This window comes from Neomonachus schauinslandi, chromosome 14 (genome assembly GCF_002201575.2).
Source record: "Neomonachus schauinslandi chromosome 14, ASM220157v2, whole genome shotgun sequence".
Lineage (NCBI taxonomy): Eukaryota > Metazoa > Chordata > Mammalia > Carnivora > Phocidae > Neomonachus > Neomonachus schauinslandi.
In genome coordinates, this window is record NC_058416.1 from 30,152,444 (window position 1) to 30,180,413 (window position 27,970).

At 36.9% G+C, this 27,970-nt stretch overlaps 1 protein-coding gene across 2 annotated transcripts in view; it reads left to right on the forward strand.

The window, feature by feature from the left end:
• Nucleotides 1-27,970, forward strand: part of RIT2 (Ras like without CAAX 2) — a 386,411-nt gene that overhangs the window by 122,010 nt on the left and 236,431 nt on the right. For both annotated transcript variants that reach the window (XM_021686323.1, XM_021686324.1), the window contains exon 3: nucleotides 13,355-13,428. In XM_021686323.1, the coding sequence (XP_021541998.1) occupies nucleotides 13,355-13,428 (74 nt within the window). The remainder of the gene's footprint in view (nucleotides 1-13,354; nucleotides 13,429-27,970) is intronic.

A 27,970-nucleotide genomic window follows, 5' to 3' on the forward strand; every position in this document is an offset into this window, starting at 1 on the left:
TTTAATAGAGAGTTCCTGGAAATAAAATGGCTTATCTTAACTAGAGAGAATGAAGCAGAAGGGGTGGAATTTGGGGCATCATGCCAGGCCAGTGAGACAGATAGTGTGGACAGAAAGGTCCTTTGGCACCATTTCTGGTTTCCATCTCTGTAATAAATATTTGTCGGCATTGTCAGAATTTATTTAATATGAAGGTTAAATATCTTAGAAGTTGTCATTTTAATACATGAGATAGAATTGATACAGATTAAAGGAAAAAGAATCATTAGAAAAAAATTAAGTCATTTAATTTTGTGCAAATATTGTGTTACTGGGTCCGCCTTTTGGTGGGTGTCAAGCCAAAAGACACAACCAAGACAAAGAATAGAAAAAGGAAGGATTTTACTTGTAACAAGTAAAGGAGAACATCAGGGATATTTCCCAAAGCAGCCTCTCCTTGAACAACAACAACTGCGACAGTTTTAAGCTAAGGGTGTGTACATATTCATGAAGGGGCTTGCCCAAGGGGGAAGTTCAGCATAGAATTGGGGGAAAAGTCATCTCAAGGTGATAGTCCAGGTCAAAGTCCTGATGCCCAGCAAGGGTCAACATCATCAATTCTGTCTTGAGTTGGTCTGGTATTTGAGTGCTCTAAGGGGCTTAAATTCTGCAAAAGTAACTCAAGTATGTGTGCCAGGTCAGTCTTCACTTTTGAACCAGCACTGGGAGTTTGACCACTGATTTTTTGTCCCTGTTATGACTAGGCTAACTCCTGGCCTGATAGGGGCTGTTTGTCCTTACTTTCTTTTGTTCCCTTAAAATCATTATCTACTGGGGTCTATTCTTTTGTATATCTCAGGAAGTTCTGCAATAAATGTTCTTTGGGCAACTGGTACTGGCCATGCATAGATCACAAGATGGCTAGGGGTCTAAAATGAATTTATGTCAAGAAAGTTGTATCTTCAGTGGCCGCTAACTCTTACATTACCTTAAAATGAACAATCGGAACTGGAACTGAATATTTTCTCCCTTTTTACACTTGAGCTTAAAATACTCCCTTTCAAAACTTTTTTTTTTTAAAGTATAATAAAAATACAGAAAAACAAAACAATATTTTATTACAAAGTAAATATCCAAATGATATCCACCTTGGTTAAGAAAAGATGTTCCAATAAATATAGCTTAGGTTAGAGTTTATTTTTCCATTTTATAGAAATGGAAACATGTCTAGCTTTTTCAAAATGGTTTCTAAGATTCAATCATGTTGTATGCTGTAGTTGTCTAAATTACCTACAAAAATAATCCACGGTTTGAATGAACTAGAATTAATGTGTATATTATAACACTGCTGAAGCCTGGGTTGTTTGTAGTTTAGAGATAGTATGAATAAAGCTGATACAAATATTTTCATTCATGTCTTTTGTGCACATGTGCATATATTTCTGATGAACGCAATTGCTTATAACAGACTGCCCCAAATCTGGTAAAAATGTATTTTTCCCTCACAGACCTCTACGTTAGTTGAAATGTCTTGTCTTCAGACTGGTATCTATGTTCTGAAACCAGCAGGTAATTCAGGGCATATTTGTATGGTGATAAAAGAATCAAAAGAGCATGAGCCCCACTGCACATGTATATTTCATCCCTCTACTAGCATCACATCCATTGGCATCCCATTGGCCAAAGTCAGTCACATGATCAAGCCTATACTCAAAGAATGGGTAAATACACTCCACCCACTATAAGGCCATGGTAAGGGGATACAGATGTAATATCTGTACAGACAAAAACTGACACCAACAATTCCATGTAGCACATGTTATAGGTATGATGAGCTTTACTAGATAGTCTCAGGTAGTTTTCTGTTTATGCACCCCCTGTAGTAGATGACCATTCTCCATGGTTCCACCAGTGCACTATTTATGGTATTTATGGTATTATGGTTTTTAAATTTGCTATTCTGTTGTGAGCACACTCGCATCCTATAGTTTTCACTTGCTTTTTACTGATTATTAATAAGGCTGTACAGCTTTAAATTTATCGGCCATCTGAAAGGTGCTTGCTTTACATTTACTAAAATTGGAACAGTTTTAAAATTTAAAATTGAATTTAAAAATTTTGAACTGGAAAGTTTGAGAAAATTTGTGAAGCATCCCATATTTTTTTACCCTGTTATCTCCTCAACCCCTGGTGTCACTCTCAAAGCCTCCTAACCCCAAGGAAGGGAAGGAAGAGACGTCATACTCTTTTTGATACTCTTCCCTCTACCTAGGATACTTTTTTTTTTCCTTACCCTTCTCAGTGAGATAACTTCTAAGATCGTCCAAGGGTCAGCTCTCCTATGAAGTCTTTGCCTATTCACCAACCTCCAACTCCAAATGGACTTTGTTATACCTCCATTGTGCCCTCATTAAGGACAAGGGCCATGTATTACTGATCTTCGTATCCCTAGTATGTAGTATCCATAAATGGATAAGTGAAAATTTTTCTACAATAGCATGCTTTTTACAAGTTGTGTGATGATGGGCAAATGACATAACTTCTATGACCTTTGACTTTGTATCTGTAATTGGAGGTGAGAATAGTTCTTCATAGGGTTATTACAAGATTTAAATGACATAATGAAAATATATATTTTACTGTGCTAGCACAATTTCAGTGTTTAATGAATGATAGTAATATTATCACTTAAAAACTCTCAATGTCTTGCCCACTTTTCACTGGAGAAGATTGCCTCTTTGAGGGATTTGTAGAAATTCTTTATACATTCTGGATATGAGCCTTTCGTTGATATATATATATATACTTTATTCCACACTACGGCTTATATTTTCCTTCTCTTAATAGTGCCTTTGATAAACCAATCTGTTGTTTTAATGTACTCACAATTTTAATAAATGTATTCTAATTTGTCAGCCTTCTACTTTATAGTTAGTGTTTATATTAATTTTTAAGAAGTCTTGCCAGGGGTGCCTGCATGGTTGGTTGGGTGCCTTCAACCAACAGAAAGTAAATAAAAGTATTTATAATGAAAATTCTCATCTTGTATTCAACCTGAGTCGATGGTTTTAGTATTTGTCCATTAATCATAATGTTTGCTTTAAGTTTTGTTTAAAGATAAAGCAAGAGATAAAGCAAGCTGCTTCTATGCCTATCTGGCTAAAAAGTTTTTGAGATTTTGGAATTTTTTATACATAAGCAGATATTGATATATCTATTTTATTTTAATTCATATGGCACTGTAAGATAGAGATTCTATGTCCCCTTACCCAGTTCCCCTCCATGGTAGCACTTCTCAAATTTAGTATAACATCACAATCAGGATACAGATAGTCAAGATACAGAACATTTTCATGACAACAAGGATCCTTTATGTAGATTTTGAAAACAACACCCACTTCCTCCATAACTCCTGGCAACCATTAATCTGTCATCCATATCTATAATTGTGTCACTTCATGAATATTATATAAACAGAATCATAGAATATGTAACCTTTTGGAATTGGCTTGTTTCAATTAGCATAATTCTGTGGCGATTCATCAAGGCTGTTGCATGTATCAACATTCCATTCTTTTTAAAATTGTTGAATAGTATTCCATGATATGTGTGTACCACAGATTGTATAATTATTCATGCACTGAAGGATATTTGACATGTTTCCCATTTTCAGCTATTATGAATAAAGCTACTACAAACAACTTACGGGAAAAAATTAGTGTGTCTTTATGAGAACGTAAGTCTTCATTTCTCTGTAATAAATGCCTAAGAATGTAATTGCTGCTTTAAATATTCCATGTGGAATATAAATACATGTGGAATATATATATATTAAATACTTTATTTATTTTAGAGAGCATGCATATGCATGCAAACACATGTGGGGGGAGGGGCAGAAGGAGAAAATCTTTGCTGAGCAGGGATCCCAAGGTGGGGCTCGATCTCATGACGCATGAGATCATGACTGAGCTAAAACCAAGAGTCAGACACTTAACCAACTGAGCCACCCAAGTGCCCCAACGCGTGGAATATATTTTTTTAAATATACATTGCAAAAGATTTTTTTAAAAGATTTTATTTATTTGAGAAAAAGACAGAAATAGCAAGAGAGAGCGCATAAGCACAAAGGAGAAGCAGGCCTCCTGCTGAGCAGGGAACTTGACATGAGCCTTAATCCCAGGACCCGAGGATCATGACCTGAGCTGAAGGCAGATGCTTAACTGACTGAGCCACCAGGCATCCCCCCCCCAAATTTTTTATTAGTAATCTCATGTTTCCACATCCTTACTAGCCTTAAGAGTCATCACTTTTTTACAAGCCATTCTGATAGGTATGTAGTAATAGCTCATTGTGATTTTATTTAAGATTTTGTTTGATAGAATGAGAGAGAAAGAGCATGAGCTGGGGGTGGGGGGAGGGAGAGGGAGAAGCAGACTCCCTGCTGAGCAGGGAGCCTGAAGCTGGGCTCTATCTGACTCTGGGATCATGACCTGAGCCAAAGGCAGATGTTTAACCAACTGAGCCACCCAGGCGCCCCCGTTCATTGTGGTTTTCATTTGTACTTACCTAAGACTAATTTTTTTTAACAAGGGACTTCTATTTCCATTATTTTGAAATGGTATCTCCAGGTTGAATCAGATTCTATCATGAAACAACTAAGAGACTGGTCTGTGGGGTTTTGTCTTCCAATTATGTATTCACATTTGGAAGTCATTCACTTGGTATTCATTTTCCACCATCCGTGTCACTGTGTCCTGGTGCCTCTAATTTGAATTCCAAGGTCTTAAAAGATTTCTTTAACTTACCCAATTTAGTTTGGATTCTTATTTCAATCTGATAGTTACTGGCCACTTTCCCCATATGATTGTAATCAGGATCAACTGTTTAATTTTGGGGGTCCAAGGCAAGAAGAGATTTCTTGTTCTAAAATGAAGAATTACAGTGACAGGAAAGCATCCAACCAAACACGGACCCTTCTAAGCATAGAGTACTGCGTGACTGGACAGGTGGCATGCCCGTGATGCCAGCTAAGGCTGATGATGTTGAACAGGTTTTATGTGCTTATTGGCTATGTATGTACCTATTTCATGGAATGTCTCTTTATGTCTTTAGTTTGATCTCTAAATAGATTGTTCTTGAGACTTGAGAGTTCTTTGTACATGCTGAGTAGTAGTCCTTGGTCAGATATTTGGTTTGCAAATATTTTCTTCCATTTTAGCTTGTTTTTTTTTTTTTAATCTTAGTAGGGTCTCTTATAGAGCAAAGGCTGTTTTAAAATTTTGAAGTCCAATTTATAAACTTTTCCTTTTATGGACTTTTTATGTGAAGTCTAAGATTTTACTTAACACTGGATCATAAAGATTTTTTCCTACACTTTCTTCTAAAAGTTTGATAGTTCTATGTTGAGGCTTCTAATCCATTTTTAGATTAATTGGTGTATAAAGTGCGATACTTAGCTGGAGGTTTGCTTGTTTCTGCTAATGGATATTTAATTTTTCCTACACCATTTGTTGAAAAGGTTCTTTACTTCACTAAATTACTCTTGCACTTTTGTCAAAATGTAGTTATATTTTTGAGGGTTTATTTCTGAATTCTCCATTCTGTTTTATTGAGCTATGTGTCAATACTAGGTAGTCTTAATTACTATAGTTACACAGTAAGTTGTGAATTCAGGAAAACGGATTCCTCCTACTTTGCTTTTCAAAATTTTTTAGTTTCTCTAGTACCTTTTTCTTTTCATAAAAGACTTAAAATTTGTGCCTGTATCCACATATATACATAAGTTTTCAAGATTTTGATAGAAACTGTGTTAAATCTTTACATCAGTTTGTGGAGAATCCACATATTTACCACACTGAGTCTTCTAAGCATGAAAATGGCATGCCTCTACATTTAGATTGTTAAAAATTTCTTTCATCAGTGTTACATGGCTTTTAGCATATAAGGTCTGCACATGTTTTGTTCTATTTACAGCTAAGTATTTAATTTGTTGAACAATTCTAAATTGGTTCACTGTTAGATCGGTTATTGTCTAAATGTGTTCTGTCTTGCTAGGCTCTGCTTTGTTTCTCCTGGGCTTTGTTTTGTCTGTACCCATTGGTATTTCCAGGCTGCCAGCTTTTTTATTTCCAAGTCTGTGAAGCAAAAAGAAAACCCAGAGAACCCACCACCAGGTTATTCCTTGGATCCTGAAGTTTTTAGCCAGGTTGCCTTTTCCTTTCCACCTTTCAGAGTCATCTTAAGCTAGTTCTAGAAATAATTTTCGTGGTCTTATGTTGTATGTAGCAGGAGGCATAGGGAAAAGTACACCTATTTCATCTTCCTGGAATCCATGGTCTTGGTATAAATCAAACCTCTGCCACCAGCTGTTCTCATATTGGATCTGTGGGCTATAGAAGTTTACGGAACCCTTCTGGAGGTATCCATCAAGGGAGGGTGAAGAGCTGGTAGAATTGTGGCACTCCCACAATTGCCCTAACCATAAAAGCTAGTTATTTCTGTGAAGAGGGAGTCTCTATGTAAGTGCGTTCTACTGTAAAGTCTGGGAGACCACCATTTCACAGATCATGGCCTTAGGATCATGCAGCCATTCATCATGATGATGGTGAATGGGGGCAAGAAAGGTAAAAATGAGATGTTGTCATTTCTTGCTAAAAGAGCTGGTGAGAGAACATCTACTCTTTTCTTTCCCTCACCCCAAAAGAAGTGAGGTAGAGACAAAGGACTTGAAACATTTGATGTCCGTGTAGCCCAATCCTGTTACCTCTTTTTTTTTTTTTTAGCAGAAGACAGACAAGGAATCAGGTTTCCCACAAACCTCTCTATCTGGCTGAAATGAGAGGGTTAGAAGGCTCTAACATTGAAAGGATGTGGATGTCCTGAAATATTTTCTGTAGATGAGAGTTCTGGGGAAGAACATTGATCTTGCTGCTGTCTCAGCAACCTCTTGCCAGGCTACAGGTCTACTCACTAAAGAGGACTATTACCTCTTTTCAAAGACCTCTCTGTTGGCTTATCCTTGCTATGAGAAGCCATTGCTTGGAATGGCCTCTCCCAGGAGTGGCCCTCTCCAGGTGCAAATCTCCAGGTGGTCTCCTCTGATTCCAAAGGGAACACACCAACTTGCACCACCTCAAAAGGTCTGATGTGGAAAATCTACCTAAGGGCCCTACAGAATGCATGTGATTGTCCCCCTTGGAGTTAAATTTCCCAGAGCAGTGACATTGGGCATTTCCCTGGGAGCAGCAGGGAAATGCTGACTGGTATGAACTACCCCACTAGAATCTGCTTCTATGTCTATAGGAAAGATTTCAATTGCTGTGTAACTCCAATATCATCACAGAGCCCTTACCCCTCCCAGATGTAAATAAACATGGCTCAGTCCTCAATTTTATAGCATGAGAAAAAAAAATCTAAATTCTGCCTTACAAGTCTCACGAATTTCCAGGACTTAGTTTTTAATGACACCCCTATCTTCAGCTCTTATTCCATGGTAGGGAAGTGTGTTCTCATTCACTGTGAGTCCTCTCTGAAGCTAAATTCAGCCAGTTTTGAAAACCTTTTTCAAATACAGCAGGCATATATACCCTTAATGTATTTCACTGAATGTTTACGTTCAAGAGGAGGGGCTGTGCTAGAATCCATGCAATTCCCTGTCTGTCTTGGCCTCTTACCAGGCCTCCCCCTTGCAAACCCTGTTGTCTATCTGCTGCTTTTGAGGACTGACCTCAGCTCAACTTCAGCTGGGTGTCTTCTGCTGTCTTTCTAAATAAGCACATTTCAAACTCTTCTAATGTTAACACTCACTACAGTGCAGTGCAATTGACTATTGATGTGTTCTCCCAGGATTACAAACTGTGTTGAGAAAAATCAACTGTCTTTGTCAACATGGTAGATTCTGTGCCTATCGGCGTGTGCAGCACAGATTATATACTCGTGTACATATTGATACATTAGATTTGTATCAGCACTGATACAGCCATGATTTCTCTTTCTGTTCAAGAGAACATTTCTAGTGCACTTTGTTCCAAGATGTTTCTGCTTTATACACATGCAAACACACAATTAGGATGATTTATTTAAGAAATTCTTTGAGAAAGTTATAAATGATCTGAACCTGAACCTTCATATTTTTTAAAGAATTGGGTTAATGATTAATATCTTAGAGATGTATACTACCTCAGAGTTACAGAATCATATCTTCAGTGTACCAGTTATCATACATTTCAGGTTTTCAGGTAAACCATATAAGAATTATTCAAGTATCTTAAGATTTTTTAAAAAGTCTTCTAGTAAAAATTCAACAATACCCTAATATTTTCTCTCAGTTACATATTGTGGTTTTAAAATATCCCAATTTCATATTTACAACAACATTTTAAAGATATTTAAATATATTCTATAAAGGAATTAAATGAATTTTTTGTATAGATTATTCAGAACATCTTAAGGCTTTTTAATTATACACTTTTATTTTTTGGAAAATTATTGTAAACCTATCTTACCAAATCCTCTGATTAACTTGTTGTGGGGGGGGAAACATTCCCATATGGGTAAATATAAATGGCAGAAGGAGAAGTGGTTTAGTTTTATATGATTTTATGGTTAACTTGAAGCAATATTTTTTTTTAAGTTATTACATAACATGCCTTGAGTTTGAATTGTGGTTTCTTTTCTTTTTTTCTTTTGTTCTGGCACCATTTTATATTCCACTTTAGTTGATCCTTCTAGAACTCCTATGCACTGACTAGCATGTACTATTAACTCCATCTTACAAGTAAGATTAAGTAACCACTTATAACACCAAAATTTAGTGATGGGCGTGAGGCTTTAATACAGGTCTTTGGTGATTTTCTCCTGTAACATTCTAGAGAAGGAAAGCAAGGAAGACCTAAGAGAAGCAAGGGTCTCAAACACCAGTGTTTTCAAACGAATTTTGAAGTAGCATCTTAAGGTAGAATTTTAGAATTTAAGGTGGAATTTAGAGATGCCTCTAAGAATCTAGCTCCATTGTGCTTTTCAGTGCAAACATAGCAGGCAATTGCTACTATTTCTGCCTGATAAAGCTTTGTATACATTTGGCCTCTTGCTTTGGAAGACAAATGAGCTCACTTCAGGGTTGCGTCTATAGGCGGATGATTGAAATTCAGGGAGGTGTTTATATGTATTCAAGAGAGTATTTCTGTCACTGCATTTCTACATGGGAGGTCTCAAAGGGAGTGGATGGATGGAAACAGGAGGGAAGATTGTTTATTGGAAGAAAATGAAAGGGATTAGTTTCTATGGAGGCCGGGGAGGTGACCTAGATTCACAACACTGGAATGTGTACTGTGATAGACACTTCTTAAAAGAGAGAAAGAAATCTTGGATAGAAGGCCTGGCTTAATTTCCAGCCAATTCACATCAAGTCTCTTTGAAGGGGTTTTCTGATCCCAGGAGAAGCTTTTATTTGATATACATTTCATGTGCTGGGTTTATCTAGGGCTTCAATAATCACACAGAGCAGTTCTCGTCTGGATTACTCAGCATGCTCCTGGCCTCAGCAGGCTCCTTTTGGGGCTTTTGAGTTAAATAAACAAACATGAATTCTGAAAGACTCACATGTGATTCTCAGGTCACAGCGTCCTTTTCAGAGTAACTATTCTTAGTTCCCTATGAAATTGAAAAACAACTCTATGCATTTAAAAAAAAAATTCCACAAGATTTCTATTGTGTAAGAGGAGGATCAGTGAACGTACAAAGAGCAGTAGAATGGAAAATAGACTGTGTGGTTGCCTGTATACTGAATGGTGTTATAGAATGGCTGGTAGTTGTTCAAACTACACCAGATTGACCACCCTGGTAGTTAGACTTTCCACAACTTTATTTCTGCAGCAAAGTCATAAAGAATGTGAATTTCCTGGAAAGGGGTAGGCTATATGCCCTATAAATTTTTGGATCTTAACATCTCATTGCACGTGTGTGTGTCTTCCACCATGATTAAGTTCTTGGGGGTAGAGATCATGACGGTGTGTATGCATGTGTGGGTCTACCTTCATATCTTCAGCAGCTAGCAAAAACCTAATTTGGGGGAGGTGCTCAGTGTGTGTGTTTAAAAAGCTCCTCTTTGGTTTACCATTACTACTTTGTAAACCAAAACGTTCTTAAAATAACTCCTTTGTGGTTCAAAATCAACAGTATGAATAAGTATTGAAATGGTGCCAAAATTCAATGCTGTTGTAAATGCTTTTAGTAGTGATTCAGTTTGCTCTTTACTTACAATATAAATGGCAGATAAAACAGAAGCTATAGCCAGATTCTAGGAGTTTGAGTTCCAGGCTCAGGAGGTCCAACCATGTTTCCAATCATGATTGGAAGAAATGAGGAAATCATTGGATATAATGAAATAACTCTCAGATCTCTCCCCAGAGCTTCAGACCCAGGTACTCACTGTTCCCACTTCCATGATACAGACATGGCAAAGTCCTTTTCTAAGTTGCATTTGTGGTGGCCCTCCTTTCCTCCCTCTCTGCGTAAACATCCTAGGTATCTGCCCATCTGCAAGTGCCAGAAATTGGAGAGCTACCCTTGTATCATCCTCCTTCCTTGTCCCCTATATATTACTAAGTGCTATAGGTTCAGCTTTCTAAATATCTTGCAAATCTGTCTGCTCTTTTTCCACCCTAGTGCCATTGTCAGAATATAGTTTCCCACCTTAGAATCTATTTGCCACATTTCAGCCCAAGTGAGCATTCCAAAATGCATATCTCATAGTGGCATTATGATAGAGTCCAAATTTCTTAAAAACAAAAACCATAAATAAGCATTATTAAGCATATTCTATACACAAGGCACTGTGCCAGACGCCTTTCACACATTATCTTCCTGAATCCTCTGAGCAACTCCATGAGTTAAATAGAAATATTTATAACTTTCAAATGAGTAATACGCATTTTAGAGAGACCAAGTGATTTCCTCCCCCCCAACTCAGACAACTGGTAGTGGTAGAGTCAGGATTTAAGCCCCAGCAGTCTTACTGCCTCACTCAAAAACATGATTCCATTTAATATATTCATAGGCAAGTCTGATTTACCTCGTAAATTTCAAATTTTCTTCCCCAAACTCTAGGATTTAATTACACTGAAATTATCTAGGTTACTTTTGTTTCATCATTTTTTTTAAAAGATTTAAGAGAGAGCATGAGCAGGGTAGGGGCACAGTGAGAGGGAGACTAGCAGACTCCCCTGCTGAGTCTGGGAGCCTGACACTGGGTTTGATCCCAGGACCCTGAGATCATGACCTGAGCCAAAATCGAGAGTTGGATGCTTAACTGACTGAGCCATCCAGGTGCCCCTTGTCTCAATTTTTATAACCTCTGGGATTCTGGCTTTCAGTTTGCCTTTCTCTGTCTTGACTATCCTAACTCCTACTCAGGTTAGGTGCTACTTCTTCCAGGAAGCATTCCTTGATTTTCCAAGTGTATATCAGAAGATTAAAATCATACAGATTATCTTTTCCAGTCACAATAGAATGTTTTTCTTCTACTGTAGATTTCTAGTTTCAAAGATACACAAAAATGAGGAAATTAGACAACCAATGAGTAAAAGAAGAAATCGGAGGGCATTAGAAAATACTTAAAGATTAATGAAAATGAAACACAACATTCCAAAATTTATAGGATGCAGCACAAGCAGTGCTGAAAGGAAAATATATAACTGTAAATACTCATATTTAAAAAGATCTCAAATTAATAACCTTTAAACCTTAAGAAATGGGGGAGGGGGCGGAACTAAACCCGAAGCAAATAGAAGGAAATACTAAAGACTAAAAGAGAGGTAAATAGAGAATAAAGGGGAAAAAAAGAGAAAATGATATTAAGTTACTTTAAAAAGATGAACAAAATTGAGAAAGCTTTAGCTAGATTAAGAAAGTGTTTACTCAAATAAATTGGGGACATCAATACTAACATTACAGAAATAAAGCATAATAAGAGAATTGTATGTAGAAGAATGAATTTATATCCTTACCAAACAACATATTAAAAAATACGCAACTGGGACACCTGGGTGGCTCAGCTGGTTAAGCATCTGCCTTCGGCTCAGGGCATGATCCCAGGGTCCTGGGATCAAGTCCAGTATGGGTTCCTTGCTCGGCGGGGAGCCTGCTTCTCCTTCTGCCTGCCACTCGCCCTGCTTGTGCTCTCTTGCTCGTGTGCTCACTCACTCACTCTGAAAAATAAATAAAATCTTTAAAGTAAGTAAATAAATAAAATATGCAACTGATGAATCATTGAATACTACATCTGAAACTAATGATGTACTACTATATGTCAGCTGGTTGAATTTAAATAAAAATTCTTAAAAAGCTGCTAAACAAAAATAATAAACTGAAAATGGATCAATGACTAACGGCAAAGGCTAGAATTGTAAAACTCTTAGAAGAAAACATAGCGTTAAATATTCATGACCTTGAATTTTAGAATAGATCCTTAGGACACTAAAACACATGAAGAAAAGAAACAAACTATACTCCATAGAAATTAACTTTCATGCATCAAATGCCATTATTAAAGTTAAAAAGCCTACAGAATAGGAAAAAATATTTACAAATCCTATCTGATAAATGTTTAGAATCCAGAATATATAAATTTTTACAAGTTAACAAGTACACAAACATATTAAAACTTTATAGTTTTTGGTATACAGTTCTTTACCTTCTTGGTTAAGTTTATTCCTATTTGATTCCTTTTGATGCTTTTATTTTAAATTGTTTATCATCAGTGTATGGAAAGACAACTGACTTGTGTGTGTTTGATTTTGTATCCTGCCACTGCTGAATTTTTTAGAAGTTCCAACACCCGCACCTCACTCCTACCCCGTGCAATCATTGGAGCTTTCTATTTATAGGATCATGTTATCTATAAACAAAATTTTACTGCTTCTCTTCCAATTTGGATGACTTTTATTTATTTTTCTTGCCTCATTGCTCTGGCTAGGACTTTAGTACTATGTTAAATAAAAGCTAAAGCAGGCCTATTTGTCCCTGACCTTAGAGGAAAAGCTTTCAGTCTCTCATTGAATATGATGTTGGAATGCACATTTGCAGTGCAAGATGAAAAAAAGAACTGATGAATTTATTTCAAGATTTGTTCTGTAGGTATTATGACAAAGGTACCTCAAATCATAATCTCCTGATGGAGAAATAAACCTGACTTCACTTTAAGCAGACACACACTCCTATATGTCCCTGGGTTATATCCTTCTTACTTTGTGTATTTGACTAGAATATCTCGTTCTCTTACTCAAACTATTTAGAAATTCTTGGTTATGAAATCTAAAAATGAATCATGCCTCTTCAGCTGAATGTACCTGAATGTAAACTGTTTTGTGTTTTTCAGAAGATGCCTATAAGACCCAAGTTAGGATTGACAATGAGCCAGCTTATTTGGACATTTTGGACACTGCTGGTCAGGTAGGTAATTTTCTTAGATCTCTCCAATCTCTTAGGTCAATTTAGGCTTTAATCTCAAATACATTCACCACAAAGAAGAGTTTAACAATTCAAACAGGATAAGAGCAAATTTGCAATAGTGATAAGAAATTAAATAAAAGAATTGGCAGGAAAATGTGACTCATTGCCAGCCAGAATATGTTAACATTCCTTTAATTTTTTAAATATAAAAATATAAGTGTAGATATCATATTGCCATCTAAGGTTATAAAATTAACGGAATAGTTTATTCTTCCTCAGATGTATGCAAAACTTATCTTAGACCCTAATCTGGTGATAGCTTTTATTTAAAAAAAAAAATTAGTGACATAAAAAAGGAAAGTCTACTTAGCATATATGCTCATGGAACCAAGGCTAGAGACAGTTAGTTAGTTACTTTTATTTAACATCTACACTACCAAGATGTAGTGTAATCTAGTACATTAATTTACAAATGTATAGATAGGAACAAGGAGAAGGAATACTAGGAGGAGGAGAACATTGTTGGTGTATATAAAAATATAGGACCAAAATACTATGTGGCAGTTATAAGTAAAATGGGCAAAAGGAGTCAGAGTAAAAACCTTTAAAAGCCTTGCTGTATTTGGGAGGAGGATGGAAATTTTATTTCATTTCATACTTTAAATATAATCATGTTAAAATATAAACATATCAAATGCCAGACATAAAACATCTCTTGATTGTAAACCTAAAACTGTTGTTAAAAAAAAAAAAAAGTCTTAGAAATATAACTTAAAAACTAGCAGAGGGGAAAGGGAAAATAAAAAATGAACACATTTTGAAGTTGAAAAGAAAGAAGAAACAGGAAACACAATAAATCTATCAGTAATCAAAATGAAATGGAGATATTATCTCTCCCAGAATAGTCAAGTAAATTGTTGGCATTATATTGAATAAAAGAACAAAACTAACCTGTACTTCTTTGGTTTAAAAGAGACATAGAATACAGAGAGTTAGCAAATCAAAGAATGATTGGGGAAAAAAATAGTCAAAAGGTAACCAAACCTAAAGTGGGTACATCTGTATTAAAATCAGACAAAATAGATTTTATTGCAAAAAGCATTATTAAGGTGTTAAAATGTCAGATTGCAAAAGGAAAAAAAATCAAAGATAAATTCTGGTCTGTAATATTCAAGACAAATGTATAAATCTAAAAAGCATAAATCTAAAAGCCTGTATAGTGGGAAACTTTAATGCACCTCTGTCAGTAAGTGCTACATCAAAAGGTAGTGCAACTGTAGATTTGAGAACACATTTAACTTAAATAGAATGCTGCAGTCAGTATGTAAGCAGGTATTCTTTTCACATAAGTTTTTATCCTTTGTATTGATTTTTAATCTAATTGCAAAAAAAGTCTATAGGAGATTATTTGATATATATAATTTTTCTTTGTGGCTTAAGATGTGATAAATTTTTGGAATATGTTTAAGCTAGTGGCTACTTCTCCAGCAGGAAGGGGAGAGATACAAATTGGACTTCAACTATGTATGTAATGATTCATGTTTCATAAAGTTCTGATTAAATGAAGGAGATTGTTAACAGTTGAAAACCTAGGTCATAGGTACATAGACCTTCATTACATTGTTTTCCTTTTGTACTTAAAGAATGTATATGTTGAAATGTTTATTATTTCATATATTTGATGTAACTATTAAAAAAACTGCATTAACTGGCTTATTGGTATAAGCCACTGGAAATACATGGTTTCTTTCTATATTTATGAGATATATTAAGACTATTTGAAATTCATATATTAAACTCATTTGTTTCGAGGGACATTTGGATAATGGGCTTATGGTGGGGGAGGAGGGTGAAGCCTTTGGGGCTATTTGGAATGGAGAAATTATTTCAGTTACTTGAAAGAGCTGTGTTATGCAAGGGAAAATATACTTCTTTTCAGGGGAACTTTAAGCCTAATTGGAAGAAGATTACGTTAAATTTCACTCAATATAATAAGATATTTGTAACAACTGAAATACGAAAACCAAAATAGTCCTCTAGAATTATGCTTTGGTAGAAGGTGAAATCCTTTGTATTTCTAATAGCCATGCAGTCTACAAGTATGTATGAGCACTTACCTGGTCACATTTGGTACTAATGTAACCATAGATATCTGGATGTTTCTCCTCCCCATCGGTGTAGGGTTGGCCATGTCAATGAAATGTAGGCAGATGACTCAACCTGCTAGTTCTGAGTCAAGATCTTAAGAGGCACTGCTATGCACAAAGATGAGGCAGGTAACCCTTGGTCTCAGGAGAAGGAGGGAAACACATGGAACAGACCTGAACTCAAATCAAAGACTAGAGCAAAGCCCAGCCAACTCATAGCCTGAAGCACATGTGCTCCAGCCACCACACAGACGGGTAAAGTAGAAAAACCATGAACACTAGTTGCTTCAAGCTCCTAAATTTGAGTAGATTTGTCATGTAGCATTATCATGGCAATAGCTGACCAATGCAGCATATTAAAGAAGCATTCATTAGTTCAGTGTGCCTAAAGAAGAATACTATTACCTGTTTGTAGATGAAATGGTAAGTGATAAGAGAGAAATCTGCATACGTTGACTCAAGTGCTTTCTAATTCTGTGATTCTTTGCTCTAGAATCAATGAAAAACTTGTAAATAAACAACTTATACAATTATTACATGTGTATACCCTTATTTTTCTGAGCGAGCTTCAATTGCAGCCAAACATAGGAATGCATCAGGCTCAAAAGATGGTGACTTGTTGGCTTCCAAATTATTAATCTCTCACATGCAAGAGATGATCTATACAGTTGAGTCAAGAAGACTTATGTCACAGTAGGGGACAGTAGAGAACACTATTGAAACACATTTAATAATATTTTGTTTTCTTTTGTAACTATTCCTGTTCAACATTTGTTGAAATTTATTATCCTTACAACAAATCCAGGAAGTAGATAGAAAAGTTATCGTTGCGACCTAGAATTTGAGTAAAATGGTATACAAAGAAATTACCCCTTGGAGGCAATACTGGTAGTAGGGCCAATTACCCAAGTGTTTGTGTTTGTGCGATGCTCAAAGCCTTGCAGCGCCACAGTAACGCCATGGAAGAATTGTTGGCTCTCACCAAATGCCATGTTGGAAAGGACTCTAACCATTCTTCCATTGTTTAAATTCTCTTTTCAATGCTCAGTGCGCCTGCCAAATGCTCTTTAAGCCTGTGTTTGACCACTTCAATTGATTAGGTACTCTGCTTCTAGAAACAAATAGAGCTTTTAGGAAACTTAAAGTATTTGTAAGGATTTTCTTACAATGAGATTAATTTTTCATCCTTATAGTTTCTAACTATTGGTCTCAGATCCCCTGAAAAAAATTCTATTACTCATTTTATAAATAGAAAATTTAAGTCTTATGGAGGTTAAATGATTTAACTAAAACAACAGCAAGCTATTGAGCCAGCTATTACCAAAGTCTGTCTATACTCCTATTCAAGCTGTTTCTTACTTCATTTCTAATCCCTTAGTATCTATGAAGTACTGTCCTACAACAAGAAAATGCAGTTGGTTGAGTGTCTGACTCAATTTCAGCTGAGGGGGGGATCTGCTTGAGAGTTTCACTCTCCTCTGTCTCCCTCTGCCCCTCCCCCACATGCATGCTCTCTTTTTCTCTGTCTCTAAAATAAATAAATAAAATCTTAAAAAGAAGATAGAATAAAATTGGGCCTCTTCTTAAAATGCTTGAGGTTTAGGGCGATGGGAGAATACTAAATGTGCAGCAAATGAGGATAAACAGTATAGCAGAAGTGTAGAAATTGTGGTAGTGGGTTATCTCAGATGCCTAAATTATTTTTGGTTCTAGCCTAGATAAAAAAAAATCAGTCAAAAATAGAAGAAGGGCTTAAAAAATAATTTTTACATGGATTTGAGTGAAACTAACAAAATTCAATTTAATTATAAATGTATTGAATCTCCCTCTTCCTTATTAGGAATAATAAAAGTAATTGTTCTCCAAACACTTCAAATTATATTTTTTTGGTATGCTAATATATCCAGTCACTACAATTTCCTAGACTGATGCATTCCCCCAATACCTGGCTACCTCCTATATTAATATATTCTGAAGCAATGGGAAATGTCATTGCAATCTTGTATTTTGTTTAGCCCCTAACCAACTCTGTGGTCAGCCAACCTGGCACTAAGGAAGTCTAGAGATTTCTGCTGTCCTTCTAATACCCCCTCTCGTGTCCTCCTCCTCACTACTGCTGACTCATAGGCAAGCCCAATAAACAAATGTTATTTTATAGAGAAGGAGGAAGTTGGGTGGGGTGTTTTGAACGTAAGTCCTTCGTTAAAAAGCAAGAGTTCAGGGTGATGATAGTTTCTCATTGGCTGAGTTGCAGGGGTAGTCAATTTCTTATAGATTCAATATATATATAGTTGAGGTCTGTAATTGATAATTCTGTCCTGTTGATACTCATGTCGAGCTGTATAATTGACAGTTCTTCCTGTAACTGATATTGAGTGGTATGGGTCCCCCTTCTAGCCTCCTGGCTCTACTTAAGTGAGGTTTCTCCTTAATTTTTACATTCCCCCCTTTTGATCAAGATCTTTCTCTGGAAGCATCACTGATCAAAAGGCAGGTTTTCTACCACATTAGTGGTTTTGTCCCTCAGTGCCAGGAAGGATCTTTTCTGGTTGTCATGTTCTACACACCAAGGTAAATGCTTATATAAGCAGTTGGAAACCACTTATGGCCATGTTTGGGTGACAAGGGCGGTGAGGAGGGAAAACGTTCAGGTACTTCTCATCTATAGTCCATATTTATTAAGATCATAAACATTGAAGATCATCTTATTGGGTATATCATTTTTATAAAAGTTTGACAGGCAATAAAATACAAAACTTAAAGTAATTATACAGAACAGAAGTAATAAAACAATTCCAAATTGTCTGATGGTTCTAAACTGGGATCTGAAGGTAGCCAACTGAAAATATTTATTGGCACTTATTCCAACTTAGGGGAGAAGAGTTCTTATGCAGGCAAGCCTAGAGTCATGTATGTCTCCTGGAAGTCCCAGAGTAAAGCAGGCACTGAAAGCAAAATAGTAGCTACTACAAGGGTACACTGAAAGAATCAACCAAGTGCATTTGGGAAGATAGAATGCAGGTATAAACAGTGAAACAATAACTAATGAACTTTTTACAAAAATAGCAAAAATTCAAGGATCTATTAGTATCTCAAAAAGTGTTAGAAACAAATATTAACCAATAATACAGCCTATAAATTTGTAAATTTGGATTAAAAATCCAGTCAGATAATAGTTCAGATGAAAGACTTGTAAATTCTGAGCCTTCTAACCCTTCAGAAAAAGCGAGTGAAAGATTATGTTGTCACAGGGTCATGATGCAGTTTCTGAACGGCTATAACTAGGGAAAAAAAAAAGATTCCCCCTTTCTCAAGGATTTGGGAAATGTGAACAAGGGCATTTTCTTTCCACAAAACAGGTAGTAGAAGCAAACAGTGAGGAAAAGGTAGACAGGCCTGTTTTGGATATCCTGGGAAAGTGGTCTCATCAGATGTTGTCTGCTGCTTCAATTCTGGGAAATCTTTACTTTCACCAGATGGTATGTAGGTCTAGTCAGAGTTTGGTGCTTTCTTTAGCTGGGTCACAAGAATCCAAGAATCTATTCCTTGGAGTTTGGCAGGAAAGGATCAGTTAGCAATACATAATAAAGGCCCTTCTCATGAGGTTCAAAAGAATCATCCTGGAGGTGTCTTTTCAATGGACAAGATCTCCAGGTTGCAAGGTGTGGTGTTTAAAGTCCTCTCCCAGGAGTGCACTGTGAAAAGGTTGCTCAGCTAAAATGTGGTTGGTTATTCTTCACAGAAGCAATTAGACCTTTACAATGTTTATCTGCTTTTATTAACTGTGTGTCAAAGGAATTGGACGTCAAGTACATTGGACATCTTGTGACTATCTCAAAGGGTGAGAGTCTGAGTTTCAGAGTGAATCTGAGATTTAGAAGGATCAATGGCAATGCTTTTGGCCAAGATATTTAGGGAGGTCTACAGATTTTACCATTTGAGTCTTGGTAGTGCCATAGTGCATTTGTGTCTGAGGATTGAGGACAATATGCACAATGAAAGTGTTGTAAAACCAGCCAAACAGCACAGACTTGTTGAAGCACCTGACCAGTAAAATGGGTTCCCTGATCACTATAGAGTTTAAGAGGGACTCCCCTGGTAGGGTTCATCTTTTTTTTTTCTTTCTTTATTTATTTATTTGAGAGAGAGAGAATGAGAGACAGAGAGCACGAGAGGGAAGAGGGTCAGAGGGAGAAGCAGACTCCCTGCCGAGCAGGGAGCCCGATGCGGGACTCGATCCCGGGACTCCAGGATCATGACCTGAGCCGAAGGCAGTCGCTTAACCAACTGAGCCACCTAGGTGCCCCGGGTTCATCTTTTCTAAAAGAATTTTAGCCACAGAAGAAGCAGTGGCCTGTCTACAAGGGAAAATTTCAGTCCATTGGGGGGGGGGGGTGGAAAAACCCATGAAAGCCATTACTAAAACATATTAATATCCATGAGATGGGGGAAACTGTATGAAACCCATTTGTGTGAACAGGATTTCCTTGATTATAATTTAAACAGATGGGACAAGTGAGGTAGGGATTTTTTGTGGCCTTATTAATATTTTCCCACCAATATTGGTTCAAGAATGCTATCATTGTCAGTAAGCTAATGGCTTAATGCCAATGGTATAGTGGTAAGTAGTGAGAATTTTAAAATTTCTCATAGGGCCAAATTGTTAGGTCCAAACCAGAGTTCTCTTTTTATTGAGTTACAATTACTAGATTGCCAGTATTGTTATTCCTTCTCTGGGGCCAATTGTTGGATATTTCTTGTCAATTTTTCCAAGTTATCATTTGGGAGAACATCCTTTTGAACCACAACAGAGGTTTGGCTATTAGTTTCCTTGAGTGCGTGTTTTTGGTGGAAATAAACCAGTGAGATGGTTTCCTTTGGTCTCCAGATAGTTGAGTCTGGAATGCCCAGAACCCTTAATAGTCAGAGCAGCCAGCAAAAGTATGGCATCTAGTAAATTTCGGATAGAGGAGCCATCTTTAATTTTATCCCCACTGTAGGTAAGAAAAGGTTAATGCTTCCTAGCATTCCAAAGTTCTGAGCTATCCCAAAGGCATAGTGACTATTGGTATAAATGTTTATGGTTTTACCCTTGGTGAAAATACAAGGCTGGTTAAAGGGAATCCCATGATTATTTCTTCAGTTACCTTAAATAAAAGGGTAGTGTCAGGAATGGCTCTGAGGCAAGGGGGATAGCCCTGTGCTACAATATTCTATGGGTGAATGACAGTCTACATGTTCTTGGGTGAGTACTCCAAAGCATTCCCTTTCTTCACATACAAGAGGAAAAGGGACAGTTGATAATTAAGATGTTTGAGGGAGCTTTATTAGGCTTTTCTTTGAAGTCCCAAAAGCTGTCTTCCTGATCTTTCCATATCATAGGATCAGATATGTCATTTCTTTTAGTACAGCAGACAGAGGTTGAGCCATAAGAGAGAAGCCTGGAATCCAATTTTGACAGCTAACTACTCCAAGAAAACCTCATTGATTTGCACTTAGTTTTAGGTTTTGGGAAGTTCAGGATGCTATGAAGCCAACCTGGTCCAAATGTAGTCCTTGTTCTGAGATCAGGCACCTTAAGCATTGAACCTGAGTTTGAGCAAACTAATTTTTTTTTTGCAGGAACCCGTGTCTCTTTAAGGCCAAATTTTTAATAGGTAGACGCTGCCTTTCTTTGAAGAGGTTTCAGAAGGACAGCAGAGAGAATCAAATAATCTATTTACTATAACAAAATAGATCCTGCAGAAAACTCAATATCCTCCAAATCTGCTTTTAAGGTTTCTGAAAAGGGAACTCTGTGAAACCCTGAGGCATTACTGTCCAGGTGTATTCCCATTCTTCCCAAATGAAAGCAAAGGGATACTATCTTTATCAACTAGAATACTAAAATGCACTGTATAAATCAATTATATGAAAAATTTTCTTTCAGTGGAAATGGATTCTGATAACAAATGGGAGTTAGGAGCAACAGGGTGTCAAGGGATAACAATGTTACTTATTTCTCAGAGGTCCTGGACAAACCTCCATCCTTGGCTGTTGGGTTTTCTCACAGGTAAGAGTGGTATTGCAGCCATGAGTACAGGACATAATGAAGTCCTGAGCCTTGTAATCTATTATGGGCTTGATGCCTTGAAGGGTTTCTTTCTTTATAGGTTATTTATTTATTCTGCGAAGAGGTTTTGAGGGATCTATCTGAATCTTGATGGAAGACACTCTATGGATTCTGTCAATACCAGTTAAAGATCTGGTCCATATAGAGGATGGTAGCTGATCCCATAAGGACAAATGATCAGTATCCCCAACTCAGCTACAGTACTGTCAGACTGAGCAAGTAAAAGATGTTGAAAGTTCATTTAATTCACCTGGTTGGCTATTTTGATAGCTATTGTCAAATTCTAGAATTCTTTCCCCCATTTTGAGAGAAAGGAATTCTGGCATATTTTTCTAAGAAATCTCTAACCCCTGAATGAATTAGGGGTAGAGGAAATAAGGACAAAAGAGTGTGTATCTCTCAAAGGGCCTTGATGATGGGAATAGGTTCAGAGACAGGAACCTGTTGAGATTTACTAGAGACCCCCTATGATTTAAACTGTTTTAGTACTCTGAGGCAGGGGCTACTTTATAACAGTGGGGTTGAGCACTGAGAATGTAGCTCTGGTGTCAATAAGGACAGAGATCCATTCCTGGAGCGTGGTTTCTTGGAACAAATTAAGAGGGAGGATTGGGAAGAGTCCCTGTAATTCCTTAGAACCCCCTGATTGAGAATCAGTTGGTTAGGTGTCTGCCTTCAGCTCAAGTCATGATCCCAAGGTCCTGGGATTGAGCCCCACATCAGGCTCCCTGCTCATCAGGGAGTCTGCTTCTCCCTCTGCCCCTCCCCCTGCTCCTGTGCGCGCGCTCTCTCTCTCTCTCTCTCTCTCTCTCTCACAAATAAAATATTTTTTTACTTTTTATTGTTATGTTAATCACCATACATTACATCATTAGTTTTTGATGTAGTGTTCCATGATTCATTGTTCGTGCATAACACCCCATACTCCATGCAGGACATGCCCTCTTTAATACCCATCACCAGGCTAACCCATCCTCCCACCCTCCTCCCCTCTACAACCCTCAGTTTGTTTTTCAGAGTCCATAGTCTCTCATGGTTCGTCTCCCCCTCCGATTTCGCCCCCTTCATTCTTCCCCTCCTACTATCTTCTTTTTTTTTTCTTAATATATATTGCATTATTTGTTTCAGAGGTACAGATTTGTGATTCAATAGTCTTGCACAATTCACAGTGCTCACCATAGCACATACCCTCCCCAATGTCTATCACCCAGACACCCCATCCCTCCCACCCCACCCCCCACTCCAGCAACCCTCAGTTTGTTTCCTGAGATTAAGAATTCCTCATATCAGTGAGGTCATATGATACATGTCTTTCTCTGATTGACTTATTTCGCTCAGCATAACACCTTCCAGTTCCATCCATGTCGTTGCAAATGGCAAGATCTCATTCCTTTTGATGGCTGCATAATATTCCATTGTATATATATACCACCTCTTCTTTATCCATTCATCTGTCGATGGACATCTTGGCTCTTTCCACAGTTTGGCTCTTGTCGACATTGTTGCTATAAACATCGGGGTGCACATACCCCTTCCGATCCCTACATTTGTATCTTTGGGGTAAATACCCAGTAGTGCAATTGCTGGATCGTATGGTAGCTCTATTTTCAACTTTTTGAGGAACTTCCATGCTGTTTTCCAGAGTGGTTGCACCAGCTTGCATTCCCACCAACAGTGTAGGAGGGTTCCCCTTTCTCCGCATCCCCGCCAACATCTGTCATTTCCTGACTTTTTAATTTTAGCCATTCTGACTGGTGTGAGGTGGTCTCGCAAATAAAATCTTAAAAAAAAAAAAAAATCAGGAGGACATAAGAAAGTCTGGCTAGAGGGCTGAAGGGGCATGAAGCACTTAAGATGGTTAAGTCTTTTTTCCAACATCCTGGCTCCTGGCAATAACAGCAGAAGCTAGGAGGTTTTGATTTTGTGTAGGCATCTTCTTTTGCCAAAGTTGAGAATTATGACTTTTAGAGGTCTCTTTTAGGTGACTTATCTAGGATGCAAGTGTGCTATTTTGCCAAATTAAATCTGGAGTGGACATAGTTTTCCATTCCATCCTGGTCCTTTTTAGCTAAAAGAGATCACGGTTCAGCTCATTAATAAAGTTAAAACTACTCAGGTGGATTCAACATCTAAAGAAAGATCAGCATTTTAAAGATAATTTGGGGTGGATTGTAATAGTAATAAACAGGTTCATTGGGCTTTTGTGTACAAGTCTGAATTTTATTTCAATCAACAGTCTTAGGAAAGACTACCGTAATTGCTCTGTGGAGATATCTATCCAGTGAGTGTTCTAGAATTTTGCCAAAAGTTAGGGATCAGTTTCTCTAAATCCCTTTCAAAATGTTCCTGTCAGGCTAGTCTCATCCAGTGTTTGGCCAACTTAGATGTAAATCTAAGAAACCAGGTTGGTAAGTTTGAATAATTATACCCAATTCTTCAGCAAATGTATGAGAGGCTCCTGAGTCACTTCAGGAAACTGTGTGGATCACAAGTCCCCTTTAGTCCAGGGAACAGAATAAATTTGGGGTTGATTAGAATCATCTGAAGACTTAACTTTAAGGGGTCGGTTTAAATTGGTTGCAGAGGAAGGAGACAGTGGAGAGATGAGGAGGAAAAGGGAAGTTTGGTGAGATAATTAAAATAGGGAAACTGAGGTATGGAGGAGGTGGACCCAGTGCAGATGGGGAGGATGATGCCATGAAAGGTGGGACCTCAGCATAAGGTGGCTGCCATGTGTCCTGAGACAAAGAAGATGGGGAAGGAAAAAGCCTCAGAGCCTTTGTCATTCTTTGTTTGCTTGCCTCCATTAGTCTAGCAATTGAATTTTGCACAGAGGCAATTTGAGACTCCTGATGATGATTCAAAATGCCAGTCAAAATCTACATTACATTTACTGACAATTTATAACCATGCTGTCTGACTCAGTTTTGAGAAAAGTAGGTTTGGGGAGATCAAAAAGTCCCCATAATAGCCATTGATGTTCTAATTTACTTTTGGTTGGGTTTGTCCATTTAGTTAGAAATGCATATCAGGGGCTACCTGGGTGGCTCAGTCAGTTAAGCATCTGAATCTTGGTTTAGGCTGAGGTCATGATCTCATGGTCATGGTTGTGGGATCAAGCCCCGCATTAGGCTCCATGCTCAATGGGGAGTCTGCTTGAGATTCTTTCTCAAAAACTTAGAGGTTTTCCTCTAGAGGGGAAAAAAAGTCCTAAACAACATAGTTTCAACAGGAACAGCTCAGTTCCAAAGGAATTGAACCAAAGGCCATTTCCAACAGGAATAGTCCAGTCCCAAATAGGAGACCAAAGGCAAAAGGTGTATTCTCAGAAAGGGTAAAGCCTTAAAACAGATGCTGAGTAAAGCCTGGAGAGCTCAAAATGCACAGAGTGGAGCTCAAAATCCAGGAGAAAACTTAACTTCAAACTGCAGGGTTGGCAGGAAGGAATGAGCTCAATCAGCTCTGTGGGTACCAGAACCTGTTTGCTAACTAGGTTCAGTTATTAAGGGTCATCTCTGGGTCCCACCTCTGATCATTAAATAATGTTAACATTAAAAATAAAAAACTTATTTTACCATCAGAAATGAGTTTATTCAGGAAAGCAGAGAATTGCAAGTCAGGACATGCAAGTTATGGCAAAACCATAGACAAGTCCAACAAAGGAGAGGAATGTTATTTTTATGGAGAAGGATGAAGCTTAGAGATTTTTTTGAATGCAAGTTGATTGGAAAAAAGCAAGAGTTCAGGGAGATGATGGTTTGTCATTGACTGAGTTGCAGTGGTAGTTGATTTCTTGTAGAAGATTCAGTGTCCATCTTCCCTGTTGAAGCTTATAATTGATGATTCTTTCCTGTTGATTCTTCTGTTGGGGTCTAGAATTGACAATTCTACCTGTAATTGACATTGGTGATATGGCTACCCCTTTTAGCTTCCTGACTGCACTTTAGTGGAGTTTCCCTTTATTAATTTTTATACAAACTATTTTAACTCTAGAAATAAGGCTTTATCTTAAGGGGTTACCATAATAGTCAAAAATACATGAAGAAAAAGTAAAAGAAATATTTTAATATACATTAAAAATATAGACAAAGATTAAAGTACAAACTGATATTATCAGCATTGGCATTAAGAGAATGAACAAAGGTCAATCCAGTTTTAAATATAAGAGAAAGCATGTTCACAACCAGACTTATGTACTGAATTGATACAACTCAATCATAGATTTTGATTTTGGGAAAACAGGCCCATGTCATGGTGATTGATTGTGTTGGGTCTGAGACACTTGAAAACAATTCACTATTAGCATTACTACAAATGGGAAAGCCATGAATCCTAATTTTCCAAGGACATTCCTAGTTGGTAGCAGGTATAGATGAATCAGTTGCTTGTTAATTCTTTTTTAGCATTGCCCTTCCCTCAAAAATGCTGTTTGAATGATAATTTATATATTCATCCAAACTATAAACTATTAGCTTCCTTCTCCAGTAAAATGGCTCTAAAAGGTGATGACAAAACCACTTGTTGGGGAGGTGGGTGGAGGGATGGGGGAAATGGGGGTGGGGGATTAAGGAGTGTACTTAATCATGGTGAGAAAAACAAAACAAAACAACAACCCACTTGTGATGTCAATATGCAAGCCAGGAAAGCAAACCCCTATGCAAATAAAATCATAAATCAGAAACAAAACAACTTGTAATAGCCAAACCAAATGTCAAAAAAAAAAAAAAAATCCATGGAATAAATTTCCTGTATTCTTTCAGAACTTTCTCATGATGTAGGAGATTCTCAGTTCTCAGTCTCCATCTATTTGTTGTTGGAGGCAGATATAATACATGCTGGTTGTTGTTTTTTCCTCCAGTACTTTTAGAAGCAAAATTTCAGAAGTGGGTTTCTGGAAGTAAATATTTTTATAGTTAAAAAAGAAAAACTAACAACCTATAATTTAGAAGCAAGAGAAAATTATTTTAAAACAAAAGATGAAATGTAATATTTTAGAGGCATATAAATTTGGGATCACTTGATGTAAAGGCAAGCATTTCTATGGCCAGGTGCAATGATATTCATAAATAACATTAAACTATCAAAATTATAAATTACATTTTGGATTTTCTACTAAAGAGAAAATATATAAAAAGCTTCTACAAGATGACCATTTTTAAAAGTTCTAAATATAAATTTCTATTGACATGGAGGAAAATAGCTAGACGATGAATTGTATAAAAATCTATAAAAGATACAGAGGCACATCACAAACTCCTTAGTAATTCAGTATATGTGAAATGCAATGATGAGACTGTATATATCTATGTACATATCTCATTCTTAACATGATTGGGCATCCACAGGTTTACAACACTGGATTAATCATTTTATAAGGACAAAAGAAACAAAATCACTATAGTCCCTGGTCTTAAAGAGCACTTTTATTTTTGCACATATTTAAAAAAGAATCTAGACTCAACTGAGGAAAGACATGTTAAATTTTATCACTGTGTCTTTAATCATATCACCTCTTTAGCTTTCTCTTATAAGCAGTGAGTGTTCCCTATTAAACCATGTTTTAAGCATCTTATTACTCACCAATGTGATATGTGGAACATTAAGATTTATATTTATGATTTATATTTTTAGCTGAAACTTGGCAATTTCAAATCCAAACCTGCCAAATTAAAAAAAAAATTGATATATACTTAGCCTAAATGTACTAAGTAAAATGACTACCAAGGCTCTTGAAAGTATACTTTTGATAAAAATAGCTGAAAAGCAGGCTGTCATTCAATGACCTCATCATTCAAAGCATTTCCTTTAGTATCCTGCTTTTGTGGTGGACAATGTGGAGGTTTGCATCCTATAATTACTGCTGAGCTCCTGTGCAAACAGAACTTGCACAAAGAGTAGTCCTTAGTAGAATCTCTAGTTAATTCCTAAATGTTTATTCTTAATACCTATGTAAATGACTGTAATTGTGAACATTTAAAATTAAAGGCGGTTTAGAGATCACATGTCTTAGTGTTCAGAAAAGGTAATTGGCTTATCCAAGGTTACGTGACTTTAAACTGCCGCCATTAGAGTGAACCTCATGCTATGCCCATGAGTCGTTTGGAAATCCTGCAGTGATGTGGCTACATTGCCTCCTCTAAAAGCCATTTCTGTGGATAGTATTAAACTGTTCATGACTGGTAATGCTTGCTATTAGTGTATCACTTTTTTGACAGTACTAATGATATTTTGATTAAAAGAATCTTAGTTGAAAACTACCAGTACAGGAAACTGACAAGAACAA